This window comes from Salmo salar, chromosome ssa13 (assembly GCF_905237065.1).
Source record: "Salmo salar chromosome ssa13, Ssal_v3.1, whole genome shotgun sequence".
Classification (NCBI taxonomy): domain Eukaryota; kingdom Metazoa; phylum Chordata; class Actinopteri; order Salmoniformes; family Salmonidae; genus Salmo; species Salmo salar.
The window spans coordinates 98,755,793-98,771,925 of NC_059454.1; the positions used below are offsets into that span (position 1 = coordinate 98,755,793).

The 16,133-nt window shown below is 45.5% G+C and overlaps 1 protein-coding gene across 2 annotated transcripts in view; it reads right to left on the reverse strand.

The window, feature by feature from the left end:
• The window catches only part of epb41l4a (erythrocyte membrane protein band 4.1 like 4A), a 130,341-nt gene that overhangs the window by 88,152 nt on the left and 26,056 nt on the right, over positions 1 to 16,133 (reverse strand). For both annotated transcript variants that reach the window (XM_014138591.2, NM_001165322.1), the window contains 1 exon segment: positions 87 to 191. In XM_014138591.2, the coding sequence (XP_013994066.1) occupies positions 87 to 191 (105 nt within the window).

Sequence of the window (16,133 nt, forward strand, 5' to 3'; positions counted from 1 at the left end):
CATGGACACACATTCATATACACATTCACTTATAAATGTAGAAATGATTTGTATAAATATGTTTATAGAAATCACTGGTGACTCACCGTCTGGTGGCTGCGGTCACAGTAGCGCAGCCCGAAGTAGTCTGTCTCTGCCAGCTTCACATGGTCCAACACAAGGTCCAGCACCACCGAACCCTTAGTAGACTTCTGTGGAACACAAAGTGTTTTGGAACTCAGTGTCTGAGTCACAGGCAAACGTGTTCCCATGCAAAGACATCAAGTTGATGTCAGTGTTTTTACTTATGGAATAGAAACTGGGTGGATTTCATATTATAGCTATTAATGCATTCTGAGGCAACAGGCAAAGTATTCTGAAATACCATGGTGGGCTTCTGTACTGACAGTCATGTTTTGAAGAATAAATAGCTTCAACCATAGATGGCATATACAGTATAGCTCATATTGTATTCTGAGGAGAGATAGTCTCTCTTTCAGCTCTCGGTGTCTGGATTCAGAAATGGCATAAAGAGACTCTGTAAGAGAGTAGACCTATGTCTTCAGGGAAATAACAATTAGATATAAATGATTACTTTGCTAAGCAGTGAAAACTGCCTTCCACTGCAATTTACATGCCTCATGGTGCCTCTCATTACCATTTCTAAGGCTTACAAAAGCAATCTGCTAAAAGAAACAATATTAGAACTTTGATTTTAGTATCAACCAGACACCTACACCACTGTTGCAAGATAATCACATCTATTTCTCCTTTGTAGGGTGAAGAAACATCGTTGACCGTATCTTATCTGTCAGCACTTCAGCTTTCTCTTGTAGATACAGCATCAATCCAAATGTATCCACTGATGATATAAATATTTATTCTGATAAAAAAACAATTATGGATCACACCAACCAATCCACATTTGCCTTAGCGCGGACGACAACCCAAGCAAACCTTCCTCTCTCTCATCTACATTTTAAAATGTTTCTTTACATTTATCCTGAGGGCTATCTGATTGGCTACATCTCAAGAGAGGAAATGAATGTCTAGTATGGAGGCATCGATGCCTGTAATGAAAGATGGGGCTTTACTCACAGCTAACATCATCTCAAGGTGAGGCTGAAACACAAACACCGACCACAACCCAGGGATTCCTACCCTCCTCTCTTTCCTTTCCATATGAAAGTCAACACACACATGCATACACGCTCATTTCCTTGGTGTATGATGGAGAGATCGTATCAGGTGGATCATTGACAGACCAGCGGTGTACCTGCATTGGGATTGTTTTCTTTAACAAGACACCAGCATCCGTCTTGGCTTGAGGACATCTCTCTCTTTACCTAATTATCTCTGTTTGCTCTTGACACAGAGGAGGAAACTGTGTGTGTGTGTGTGTGTGTGTGTGTGTGTTTCTCTCTGACTGCTCCTCTTAACCACAAAGCACATGTTTGATGAATCACAAGGTGTACACTGACAAACAGTCAGTATGATTTATGCCATCAAAGCATGTGAACACAGACAAACAGACCATGCTCAGCTGGATAGAGACCAAATGTGACTTCTTGGAGCAGACTATGCCATCTTTCAGCAGTAGAACAATAAGCAGCAGTGTGGGACACCTAGTGAATCTATATGTTGTCTCATGACAACTTAAACTCCTATTAAGAATTCAAGAAGTCCAAGAAGACCAAGGAACCACATAGGATGAGATGAGTGGGTCTAAGTTCATTCCTATGGCACCTAAATTAGTGCACTTCCTCATGTTAATAGTTCATTACTTCCTCCTGTGGGATTCAGGGCTCATCTGCATGTTTTCATGATCTACTCCAATCTGCAGGTGCACTCCAAGGGAATCACAAGTGGGCTGCCTGTGTCTGACACAGGAGACAGGCTCTCTCTCTTCCTCTCTCCCCTTTCTCTTAAGTTACTCTCTCTCTCCTTCTGCTGTTGTCTCATCTCTGATTAAACCACATGATGCTTATGCCTGTCACCTGCTAGACAGAAAGACAGCTGTTTCACAGTGGCTCTGTGCTTCCTTCTGTTTGACTCCCTGTGGGGACATCCTCTACAGTTCCTCCCTCTGATACATCCTGACGTCCTGACATCCTCACATCCTGACATCCCCATATCCTCACATCCTGACAACCTCACACCCTGACATCCTGACAACCTCACATCCTGAAATCCTGACTTCCTGACAACCTCACATCCTCACATCCTAACAACCTCACATCCTGACAACCTCACATCCTCACAACCTCACATCCTGACAACCTCACATCCTGACATCCTCACATCCTGACAACCTCACATCCTGACAACCTCACATCCTCACATCCTGACAACTGCTCATCCTGACATGCTGACAACCTCACATCCTGACAACCTCACATCCTTACATCCTGACAACCTCACATCCTCACATCCTGACAACCTTACATCCTGACAACCTCACATCTTCACATCCTGACAACCTCACATCCTCACATCCTGACATCCTCACCTCCTGACAACCTCACATCCTGAAATCCTGACATCCTCACATCCTGACATCCTCACATCCTGACATCCTCACATCCTGACAACCTCACATCCTGACAACCTCACATCCTGACAACCTCACATCCTGACAACCTCACATCTTCACATCCTGACAATCTCACATCCTGAAATCCTGACTTCCTCACATCCTGACATCCTCACATCCTGACAACCTCACATCCTGACAACCTCACATCCTGACAACCTCACATCCTCACATCCTGACAACCTCACATCCTGACAACCTCACATCCTGACAACCTCACATCCTGACAACCTCACATCCTCACATCCTGACAACCTCACATCCTGACAAACCTTTAACAACATCATAAACAAGCAGTGAAATTTAAACTCCAACATCATATAAACTCGAACATCATATAAACTCCTGGGTGGTTAATTACCACCTGTGAAGGCCTACTGTGTCTTTCCTGGTTGTCACGTCCTGGCCAGTATAAGGATTAATTGTTATTGTAGTTTGGTCAGGACGTGGCAGAGGGTATTTGGTTTATGTGGTTCGGGGTGGTGTTTTTTCTAAAAGGGCATTTGATTTAAGTATTCCGGGGTTTTTGGGCACTGTTCCTTGTTTACGTATTTCTATGTTGATCTAGCTGGTTGTATGTCTATGTTTGGTTAATTGGGGTGGACTTCCAATTGAAGGCAGCTGTGTGGTGTTGCCTTTGATTGGAAGTCCTATATTAGTTGGGTGTGTTTGTCTGTGTATTTGTGGGAGATTGTTTCTTGTTTAGCGTGTGTGAGCCTAACAGGACTGTCTAGTAATCGTGAGTTCTTAAAAAAAAAAATTGTATGTTAATTTTTGAGTTTATTAAATGTTCAAAATGAACTATCTCAACTCTGGTTCTCTTTTTCCGCCGATGATTTCGCTATATCGTCTGACGACGAAGAAATCCCTGACAGAATCTCCCACCAAACCAGGACCAAGCAGCAGAGGAAGGAGCAGTGGGATTTTGAATTGGACAAAAGGGAGAAATGGACATGGGAGCAAGTTATGGCCGGAGAGGGCCCATGGAGAATGGCTGGTAAGGACCGGGAACGTTTCCGAGGATCATGACTGGCGTTGAAGCACGAGAGGCACCCCCAATAACTTTTTTGGGGGGGCACACGGGTAGTTTGGCTAGGCCTAGGAAGAGCCGGAAGCCAGCTACCCGTGGTTATATGGAGGAACGTATGAGGTGGAGAGCGCCATGTTTCGCTGAGGAGCGCACTCTCACCCATACACACGCACAGTCCGGTGCGCGTTATTCCAGCCCTTCGCAGGTGCCGTGCTAGAGCGGGCATCCAGCCTGGTAGGAGGATGCCTGCGCAGCGCATCTGGTCGCCGGTACGCCTCCGAGGACCAGGCTACCCAACTCCCGCTCTACGCACGGCTACCATCAGGCCCCTGCACAGCCCAGTCCGCCCTGTACAAGCACCCCGCTCGTACAGGGCTACTAGTTCCATCCAGCCAGGACGGGTTGTGCAGGAGGTAAGATCAAGACCGCATGTGCGCCTCCATAGCCCTGGGTTTCCAGCTCCTGTCTCTCGTGCGGACCCGGAAGTGCGTCAGCCCAGTCCGACTCGTCCTGTTCCCGCACCCCGCACTAGCCTGGAGGTGCGTGTTCCCAGTCTGGTACGTCCAGTACCAGCACCACGCACCAGGCTTCAAGTGCGTCATCCCAGTCCGACTTCGCTAGAGCTGCCCGTCAGTCAAGAGTCGCCAGAACTGCCCGTCAGTCAAGAGTCGCCAGAACTGCCCGTCAGTCAAGAGTCGCCAGAACTGCCCGTCAGTCAAGAGTCGCCAGAACTGCCCGTCAGTCAAGAGTCGCCAGAGCCGCCCGTCAGTGAAGAGTCGCCAGAGCCACCCACTAGTCAGGAGCTGCCAGAGTGGCCAGACTGCCCGGAGATGCCAGAGTGGCCAGACTGCCCGGACATGCCAGAGTGGCCAGACTGCCCGGACATGCCAGAGTGGCCAGACTGCCCGGAGATGCCAGAGTGGCCAGACTGCCCGGAGATGCCAGAGTGGCCAGACTGCCCGGAGATGCCAGAGTGGCCAGACTGTCTTCCGGGTCTGCCAGAGTGGCCCGACTGTCTTCCGGGTCTGCCAGAGTGGCCCGACTGTCTTCCGGGTCTGCCAGAGTGGCCCGACTGTCTTCCGGGCCAGCCCGAGTGGCCCGTCTACCCGGAGCTGCCGGGGTGGGTCGTCTGCCCGAACTGCCTGAACCAGAGCCACCTCCAGATATAGGTGTGTTGGGGAGGGGGGGTGTAGCACAGTGCCGTTGTCGACGGCAGCCACCCTCCCTTCCCTCCCTTTAGTTAGGGGGATTTTTTGTTGTTGTTTGGGGTTTTTGTTATTTTTGAGGTGCTTCCGGGGTTAGCACCTTTAGGGGGGGGTACTGTCACGTCCTGGCCAGTATAAGGATTAATTGTTATTGTAGTTTGGTCAGGACGTGGCAGAGGGTATTTGGTTTATGTGGTTCGGGGTGGTGGTTTTTCTAAAAGGGCATTTGATTTATGTATTCCGGGGTTTTTGGGCACTGTTCCATGTTTATGTAATTCTATGTTTAGTCTAGGTAATCTGTTTCTATGTTGAGTTAATTGGGGTGGACTTCCAATTGAAGGCAGCTGTGTGGTGTTGCCTTTGATTGGAAGTCCTATATTAGTTGGGTGCGTTTGTCTGTGTATTTGTGGGAGATTGTTTCTTGTTTTGCTGAGTATGCCTTTCAAGACTGTTTCGTTGTTCGTAAGTTCGTTTCGTTTTGTTGTTTTGGTGTTCACTTAGTTTGTAAATAAATACACAAGATGAGCATCAACATTCCTGCTGCGTTTTGGTCCTCCATTACCAACGACGACCGTGACACTGGTATTCACAGTTCTGCCAAGACTGAGCTGAGTGACTGTAGTACAGTTCTGTTAATTATTCTCAAAGCATGAATACAACATTGTCTCATCGTGTCCTCCTTCCTTCCATCCCTCCTTCTGTCACATTTAATGACGCTGGAGAGACGAAGCAGGTACGGGTAGTAAAACATTTAATAAATAACGAACATGGAACAAGACAGGAACAGCGTCAGCAAACAGGTAACAAAAACAAAAGACAATTAATGCAACAGCAGGGAACAGAGCAGGGAACTGACAAATATAGGGGAGGAAATAAACAGATGAGTGAGTGAGTGAGTCCAGGTGAGTCCAATATCGCTGATGCGTGTGACGAGGGAAGGCAGGTGTGCGTAATTGATGACAGGAGTGCGTGATGCAGGGCAGCCTGGCGCTCTCTTGGGGTGCCACCCGGCGTCCCACCTGGGCGAAACGGCCGAGACATGGGTGCTGGGCAAGCCGGTTGGGGCGTGGGAGCCCAACGAACCGGCAGGAGCGTGAGAACCTGGTGAGCCGGCTGAGGCATGGGAGCCTAACATCTGGCTGAGGCAAGACGCCTGTCGATCCCGCTGCAGAGAGGGAGCCCGATGATCCGGTGGAAAGTGACATGGGATGGGAAGCCGCCGAGCCAACCGAAGCAAGGAAACCTCTCAAGCCAGCCAGGACGTGAAAGCCTAATGGGCTGGCTTAGGCACCCCTGGTTCCATCGGCGGCGGAATCCACCCTGACGTCACCAACAAAACAAAAAACAAACAAAAAAACTCCTGGACCGGCTGGGCGAACAAGAACTGACGATCCGGCTGAGGCCCGACGTGGGATGGGCGCCATCCGAGCCAACCGGGGCAAGGAAACCTCGAGCCAGATAGGGTGTGGAAGCCTGACGAGCTGGCTAGGCATCCCCGGTTCCATCGGTGGCAACCCAGAGCCGATGCCACCATACCAACCGGAACGCCAGTACTCCCCGATGCATCGTGTGTTGGCTGATGCATTCTGTCGCATGGAATGACGCTGGAAAGAGTCGAAGCAGGTACGTAAAACATTTAATAAATAATGGACATGGAATGAGACAGGAACAGCGTCAGCAAACAGGTAACAAAAACAAAAGACAATTAATGCATCAGCAGGGAACAGAGCAGGGAACTGACAAATATAGGGGAGGAAATAAACAGATGAGTGAGTGAGTCCAATATCACTGATGTGCGTGACGAGGGAAGGCAGGTGTGCGTAATTGATGACAGGAGTGCGTGATGCAGGGCAGCCTGGCGCCCTCAAGCGCCAGAGGAGGGAAGAGCGGGAGCAGACGTGACCCCTTTCCTCATCCCTTCCTTCCCTCATTCCTTCCTTCCTTGTTTTCATTTCAGATGCCACATGTCGATTTCATTTGTCTCTCCGCACCACATTTATGAGACATTATGAATATTTACATTTTACATTTTAGTCATTTAGCAGACGCTCTTATCCAGAGCGACTTACAGTAGTGAATACATACATTTAATATTTTATTTTTTCTTTTTTTTTTCTTCGTACTGGCCCCCCGTGGGAATCGAACCCACAACCCTGGCGTTGCAAACACCATGCTCTACCAACTGAGCCACAGGGAAGGCTCAGTGCTGTGAGTGCTGTGATTCGACACGACATGAATTCTGTGATTATGACTGCTTTTGACAACCTTCTCCCAGCACAACTCTCTGCTGCGGTGAATTAGGAAGCAGAAATAACATACCGACAAGCAACATTTCAAACCTACACTTATAATAATACAATATACTGAGTCTGATTACTTTGGATGAGAGTACACCTCAGTGTCTGTGTGAGAACAGTATCTCTAATGTACCCCATGTTGCTTATAGAGCATGCAGGATCGTGGCATGATCACAGCCACACATTTTTCGTGCTTATGCTCATTCACAGCTTTACCACAACACACGTTAACATAGTTTTTGCACTCAGTTACCATTGCGTAGGGTTGCAAAGCTACCGTTAATTTACAAATGTTACCGGAATCTTCTGTAGTTTTGGTAATTAACAGGTAATCTATGGCTAAAGCCCTCATATCAGCCCTCACTGCATCTCAGTGCTAGAGGTGTCACTACAGACCCTGGTTCGATTCCAGGCTGTATCACAACTGGCTGTGATTGGGAGTCCCATAGGGAGGTGCACAATTGTCCCAGCGTCGTCCGGGTTAGGGTTTGGCCCGGGGTAGGAAGTCATTGTAAATAAGAATTTGTTCTTAACTGACTTGCCTATTTAAAAAAATTCAAAAATATTTCACCTTTATTTAACCAGGTAGGAAAGTTGAGAACATGTCCTTTATTTAACCAGGTAGGAAAGTTGAGAACAAGTTCTCATTTACAACTGCGACCTGGCCAAGATAAAGCAAAGCAGTTCGACACATACAACAACACAAAGTTACACATGGAGTAAAACAAACATACAGTCAATAATACAGTAGAAAAATAAGTCTATATACAATGTGAGCAAATGAGGTAAAGGCAAAAGAAGGTCATGGTGGCGAAGTAAATAGAATATAGCAAGTAAAACACTGGAATGGTAGATTTGGTAGATTTGCAGTGGAAGAGGGCGAGAGGAGAGAGAGAGGAGAGAGAGAGGAGAGAGGGAGAGAGCGGAGAGAGGATAGAGAGGGAGAGAGGAGAGAGAGAGGATAGAGGGAGAGAGATGGAGAGAGAGAGGAGAGAGGAAGAGAGGATAGAGAGAGAGAGAGAGGAGAGAGGGAGAGAGGATAGAGGGGACTGGGGGAGAAAGGAGAGAGGGAGAGAGGAGAGAGGAGAGAGGGAGAGAGGAGAGAGAGAGGAGAGAGGGAGAGAGGAGAGGAGAGAGAGGGAGGAAGTGCGAGGCTGACGAGAGATAGAGGGGAGAGAGAAGGTGGCAGGGGGGAGCAGAGAGAGACTGTTTCTGGTTTCTCTTTTGGGTGGCCTGGGTCGGTGCAAGTAGAAATAGAAATAATGGGGTGCAAAGGAGCAAAATAAATAAATAAATACAGTAGGGGAAGAGGTAGTTGTTTGGGCTAAATTATAGGTGTGCTATGTACAGGTGAAGTAATCTGTGAGCTGCTCTGACAGCTGGTGCTTAAAGCTAGTGAGGGAGATAAGTGTTTCCAGTTTCAGAGGTTTTGTAGTTCATTCCAGTCATTGGCAGCAGAGAACTGGAAGAAAAGTCGGCCGAAGGAGGAATTGGCTTTGGGGGTGACCAGAGAGATATACCTGCTGGAGCGCGTGCTACAGGTGGGTGCTGCTTTGGTGACCAGCGAGCTGAGATAAGGGGGGACTTTACCTAGCAGAGTCTTGTAGATGACCTGGAGCCAGTGGGTTTGGCGACGGGTATGAAGCGAGGGCCAGCCAACGAGAGCCTACAGGTCGCAGTGGTGGGTAGTATATGGGGCTTTGGTGACAAAACGGATGGCACTGTGATAGACTGCACACAATTTATTGAGTAGGGTATTGGAGGCTATTTTGTAAATGACATCGCCGAAGTCGAGGATCGGTAGGATGGTCAGTTTTACAAGGGTATGTTTGGCAGCATGAGTTAAGGATGCTTTGTTGCGAAATAGGAAGCCATTTCTAGATTTAACTTTGGATTGGAGATGTTTGATGTGAGTCTGGAAGGAGAGTTTACAGTCTAACCAGATACCTAGGAATTTGTAGTTGTCTACATATTCTAAGTCAGAACAGTCCAGAGTAGTGATGCTGGACGGGCGGGCAGGTGCAGGCAGTGATCGGTTGAAGAGCATGCATTTAGTTTTACTTGTATTTAAGAGCAGTTGGATGCCACGGAAGGAGAGTTGTATGGCATTGAAGCTCGTCTGGAGGGTTGTTAACACAGTGTCCAAAGAAGGGCCAGAAGTATACAGAATGGTGTCGTCTGCGTAGAGGTGGATCAGAGACTCACCAGCAGCAAGAGCGACATCATTGATGTATACAGAGAAGAGAGTCGGCCCAAGAATTGAACCCTGTGGCACCCCCATAGAGACTGCCAGAGGTCCGGACAACAGGCCCTCCGATTTGACACACTGAACTCTATCAGAGAAGTAGTTGGTGAACCAGGCGAGGCAATCATTTGAGAAACCAAGGCTATTGAGTCTGCCGATGAGGATGTGGTGATTGACAGAGTCGAAAGCTTTGGCCAGGTCAATGAATACGGCAGCACAGTATTGTCTCTTATCGATGGCAGTTAAGATATTGTTTAGGACCTTGAGCGTGGCTGAGGTGCACCCATGACCAGCTCTGAAACCAGATTACATAGCGGAGAAGGTGCGGTGGGATTCGAAATGGTCGGTAATCTGTTTGTTGACTTGGCTTTCGAAGACCTTAGAAAGCGAGGTTGAACAGGCTAGTAATAGGGGTTGCAATAATTTCGGCCGATAATTTTAGAAAGAAAGGGTCCAGATTGTCTAGCCCGGCTGATTTGTAGGGGTCCAGATTTTGCAGCTGTTTCAGAACATCAGCTGACTGGATTTGGTTAAATAAAGGTTCATTAAAAAATAAACACCAATGGTATTGACTAAGTTGATTGTTTATATTTGGATAATGTTTCACAGCTTTGACACCATTTTTTGGGTTATCATATTATTTGATTATTTTATATATTTTACATGTGATAAGGTAACACAGAGTGCTATAAATAATTACAGACACCTGTGATAATCGGAATTACCCAAAAGGACCACTAGATGTCTTGTGATAGATTACATAAAATCCTTGAAAGTTACCAAAATTTTGGTAGTTTACTGGTCAACTTTGAAAGATTCCAGTACTAAACCCTCCCTTTGCAACCCTACTATTGCTTGAGTAGCTTTGGAGAAAAATGCATCCAACTCCATTTCGGGCTGGCCAATCAAATAATTGAGATTGCTGCTGCTTTCTCTGTCCATGTGTACCCAAAGGGGACAACCCACTGAGTGAGCTACACATTTATCATCCATTCTTACTGCAATGTTTTATCCTCGTTTTACATTTTACCTCCTGCTTTTTGACTTGCCCCTTCTCTGACCGGTTTGGGAATCACATTGAAACATGCAACTCTGTTTTTCTGTGTTGGGCTAGACTAGGCAGCCCCCAGCTGTCAGTCCAACTCCAGAATCACAACGAATCACATTTTCTGTTTTAAGACCAATGACTGGAAATAAGGAAGTTAGTGAGTGGCTGTTACAACATATCTTTCCATTAGGAACTTCTTAGTACATGGTCTCAGTGAACGTATGTACACTACATGCTATGTACATGGTCTCAGTACAATATGTACAGTTGGTGTCAGTGGGTCTCAGCAAATCAACCAGGCAGGGAACCCATGCTCACAGTGCCTCCCAGAGCAGAGGAACGGACATTGTTGCAGAGCTCCTCCTGACTACAGTAACTAACAGTAACTGAGAACCATGACCCCCGGCAGGAAAGAACTGAGGCATGACTGACTATACTATGACATCATCCAGGGCCAACCGGACCAACACCCCCAGGGTCTGCAGAGGATCCAGGGCCAGGCAGCAGCTAGCACTGTCATGTTTCCCATAGGGGCCCTTCCCTACCAACCCTGCATCCATCCCTCCCTCCCTCCCTACCAACTCTCTCATTCACACTCCCCTCCATCCCCTCCCTTCCAACCCTCCCATAAATCCTCCGTAGCCTCCATCCCTCCCCTGCCATACCGTCTCCCTGCCTGCATTCCTCCTCCACTGATAAGGTAGCTCTGGTAGTCAGGGTGGGATTGCTAAAATAACAATCTTAGAAAAAAAGGGTTCTCCGGCTGTCCCCATAGGAAAAGCTTTTTTTGTTTCCAGGTTGAACCATTTTGGGTTCCATGTAGAACCCTCTGTGGAAAGGGTTCTACATGGAGCCTAAAACGGTTCTACTTGGAACCAAAGGATTATCCTATGGGGACAGCCGAAGAACCCTTTTGGGTTCTAGATAGCACTTTTTCTTTCTAAGAGAGTAGACTAGTTTTGTTTTGGACAGAATCTTTGTCTCAGGGTTATCTTTGTATATTTGTATTTGTATTTATTATGGATCCCATTAGCTGCTGCCAAGGCAACAGCTACTCTTCCTGGGGTTCAGCAAAATTAAGGCAGTTTATACAATTTTAAATACATCACAATACATTGACTGTGTGCCCTCAGACCCCTACTACACCACTCCCACATATTTACAGTACAAAATCCATGTGTACATGTGTAATAGTGCGTATGCTGTCGTGTGTGTATGCGCCTATGTTTGTGTTGCTTCACAGTCCCCGCTGTTCCATAAGGTGTTTTCTTTATCTGTTTTTAAATCTAATTTCACTGCTTGCATGAGTTATATGATGTGGAATAGAGTTCCATGTAGTCATGGCTCTATTTAGTACTTTGTGCCTTCCATAGTCTGTTCTGGACTCGGGGACCTTGAAGAGACCTCTTGTGGCATGTCTTGTAGGGTATGCATGGGTGTCCGAGCTGTGTGCCAGTAGTTCAAACAGACAACTCGGTGCATTCAAACTCTCATAAATACAAGCAGTGATGAAGTCAAACTCTCCTCCACTTTGAGCCAGGAGAGATTGACATGCATATTATTAATATTTATCAGGGATTAAAGTAAGCCCCAAGTGCAGACTGTGTGAAGTAACAATGTTTATTGTAACAACAGGGGCAGGCAAACGACAGGTCAAGGCAGGCATGGGTCGGTAATCCAGAGTAGGAGCAAAGGTACAGGACAGCAGGCAGGCTCAGGGACAGGCACAGCTGAGTAATCCAGGGGTGGAGCAAAGGTACAGGACGGCAGGCAGGCTCAGAGTCAGAGACAGGCAGAGTGGTCAGGCAGGCGGGCTCGGAGTCAGGACAGGCAAGGGTCTAAACCAGGAGGGCGAGAAAAGAGAAACTGGAAAAAGCATGAGCTGAGACACAAACCGCTGGTAGGCTTGAACAAACAAGACGAACAGAAAATACGGGTATAGATACCCAGAGAATAAGTGGGGAAGATGGGCAACACCTGGTGTCGGTGGAGACAAGCACAAGGGCAGGTGAAACAGATCAGGGCGTGACAATATTAGTACGCTGTGTACATCCAAGGACCAGCTGTGCTGCCCTGTTCTGAACCAATTGCAATTTTCTTTCCCAAGTCGTTTTTTTGTGGGACCTGACCACACAACTGAACAGTAGTCCAGGTGCGACAGAACTAGGGCCTGTAGGACCTGCCTTGTTGACAGTGCTGTCAGAAAGGTAGAGCAGCACCTTATCATAGACATACTTCTCATCTTAGCTACTGTTGTATCAATATGTTTTCACCATGATAGTTTACAATCCAGGGTAACTCCAAGCAGTTTGGTCACCTCAACTTGCTCAATTTCCACATTATTTATTACAAGATTTAGTTGAGGTTTAGGGTTAGTGAATGATTTGTACCAAATACAATGCTTTTAGTTTTAGAAATATTAAGGAATAACTTACTCCTTGCCACCCACTCTGAAACTAAATGCAGCTCTTTGTTAAGTGTTGCAGTCATTTCAGTCGCTGACATGTATAGTGTTTTTTTATTTAAAACATTTTTTTTAGGGGTGGATCAGCTTAATATTGCGGAAAGATTGTTCCATCAATGTAATTGTCTGCATCATTTCCAATCACCCATATCTTTTTTGGGTAAATATATATATATCCACATACATACACATATGCATACATATACACATATATACCTACACATACCTATATAAACTCAGCAAAAAAAGAAACGTCCTTTTTTCAGGACCCTGTCTTTCAAAGATCATTTGTAAAAATCAAAATAACTTCACAGATCTTCATTGTAAAGGATTTAAACACTGTTTCTCATGCCTTAGGCATGCTGCAAGGAGGCATGAGGACTGCAGATGTGGCCAGGGAAATAAATTGCAATGTCCGTACTGTTTTACATTTTTTATTTTTTATTTTACCTTTATTTAACTAGGCAAGTCAGTTAAAAACAAATTCTTATTTTCAATGACGGCCTAGGAACAGTGGGTTAACTGCCTTGTTCAGGGGGAGAACGACAGATTTTTACCTTGTCAGCTCGGGGATTCGATCTTGCAACCTTTCGGTTACAAGTCCAACACTCTAACCACTAGGCAACCTGCCTCCTAAGTGAGACGCCTAAGACAGCGATACAGGGAGACAGGACAGACAGCTGATCGTCCACGCAGTGGCAGACCACGTGTAACAACACCTGCACAGGATTGGTACATCCGAACATCACACCTGCAGGACAGGTACAGGATGGCAACAACAACTGCCCGTATTACACCAGGAACGCACAATCCCTCTATCAGTGCTCAGACTGTCCACAATAGGCTGAGAGAGGCTGCACTGAGGGCTTGTAGGCATGCTGTAAGGCAGGTCCTCACCAGACATCACCGGCAACAACGTTGCCTATGGGCACCGTTAGTGTTGGTCGGATTCGCGTTTATCGTCAAAGCAATGAGCGTTACACCGCGGCCTGTACTCTGGAGGGGGATCAATTTGGAAGTGGAGGGTCCGTCATGGTCTGGGGTGGTGTGTCACAGCATCATCGGACTGAGCTTGTTGACATTGCAGGCAATCTCAACGCTGTGCGTTACAGGGAAGACATCCTCCTCCCTCATGTGGTGTCCTTCCTGCAAGCTCATCCTGACATGACCCTCCAGCATGATAATGCCACCAGCCAGACTGCTCGTTCTGTGCATGATTTCCTGCAAGACAGGAATGTCAGTGTTCTGCCATGGCCAGCGAAGAGCCCGGATCTCAATCCCATTGAACACATCTGGGACCTGTTGGATCGGAGGGTGAGGGCTTAGGGACCTTCCCCCCAGAAATCTCCAGCAACTTGCAGGTGGCTTGGTGGAAGAGTGGGGTAACATCTCACATCAAGAACTGGCACATCTGGTGCAGTCCATGAGGAGGAGATGCACTGCAGTACTTAATGCAGCTGGTGGCCACACCATATACTGAGTGTTACTTTTGATTTTGACCCCCCCTCCCCTTTGTTCAGGGACGCCTTATTCCATTTCTGTTAGTCACATGTCTGTGGAACTTGTTCAGTTTATGTCTCAGTTGTTGAATCTTGTTATGTTCATACAAATATTTAAACATGTTAAGTTTGCTGAAAATAAAAGCAATTGACAGTGAGGACATTTTTTTTTTGCTGAGTTTAGATATACATACTTTTTTAGAATATACCTTTATTATTCCCCGCAAACCCTACCACCCTTCCCTCAATTGGAGTAAACTAATAAACAATAACACTTAGGCTTCTACCTTCAGTTTATACATCATATACACATTTTACAGACACAATCTATTTTACAATAGTTAGATTTTGTTTGTTTTTAGTCCTTCCTCTATTTCTGATGTCCATCCAGTTTGATTTCTATTTGTAACTGTGCTATTTCACAACATTTCTGAACCTATATACATTTTACAGACCCCGTATGTTTTACATTGTTTATCTTGTTATTAGTCCCACCCTTCAGCTCCATTCAACCCCTCCCATCTATCTCTTAACACCATTCATTTTGGATTTCTATTTGCCATATATTTTTCAACTGTGCTGTGATGCTTCACAAAAGTACTGAAACCTTTCTATTCTCATAGCTTCCACAGATGGTACATTTTTGCTAAAATAATTATTATATTATTGGTTGATTGACTATGGCTTTTCAAATCACCCAGTATTGCTATCTGCAGCATTAGTTCTAGGCAAATGTTGCAATTCTTCAGCCATTCCTGGACCTGTGACCAAAAACGAGCTACATATGGACAATACCAAAATAAATGATCTAATGACCCTGCCTCCTCACAGCAAAAAATATATATAACATTCTATTGGTTGCAAGAATTTTGTATAGTAATTTAAATGGAAAAATGTGAATCCAGCGTTGTTTTGCGTATCAATTCATAAACCATGTGCCATGGAATGGGTACATCGCAAATCTCTTCCTAACTATTTTGCAATTTATATGGCACAGCTGTCAGTTATTTGGTTCTTATATGAAATTGGTATGTGTTTTTATTTATCACACATTTCTTTAACCATTTATGTTCTTTAATGCAGGGCCGACATACAAGTTTTTTTACTTTTTTCCCCTTCTACTTGCCTCTTCCATTTTTTGTGGTAATGATGCAATTAGTTGGTTGTAATTTTGGGTAGAGCAGACATTTCCATATGTCTGTGTTAGCTGCATGTGTGACAACTCCACCAGTCCTATTTATGATATCATTCACTAAAAGTATACCTTTTTTAAACATTTCTTCGAAAAATATGTTTTTTTAATCAATTAGTATATTTGAGTATAACCACAATATTTGTTGTATTATTTGTTCTGTCTTTTCAGGTGGATTAAACTGAAATTGCAACCAACTTTCTAAGGCTTGTTTAAAAAAGAACGCTATTTTGGAGATTATTTCCTTTTCAAACAACCGAAAGTGAGCAGTTGTAATCTGAATAAAGGGAAAAAGGCAATTCTTGAACATAGGATGAGACATTCCTACCAATTTACTAGAGAACCCGTTTGGATTAAGTATAACTTTTGTATGACTGATGCCTTTAGTGAGAGGTCGATTGCTTTAATACTTAATCATTTCTGCCCTCCGAATTCATATTCGTTATATAAATAGGCCCTTTTAATTTTGTCTGGCTTGCCATTCCTAGGAGTAGGAAAAACCATAAGCAAATAGGTAATCTGTGATATGACTAAAGAGTTAATCAGGGTGAGTTTTCCACAAATAGACAGGTATTTTCCTT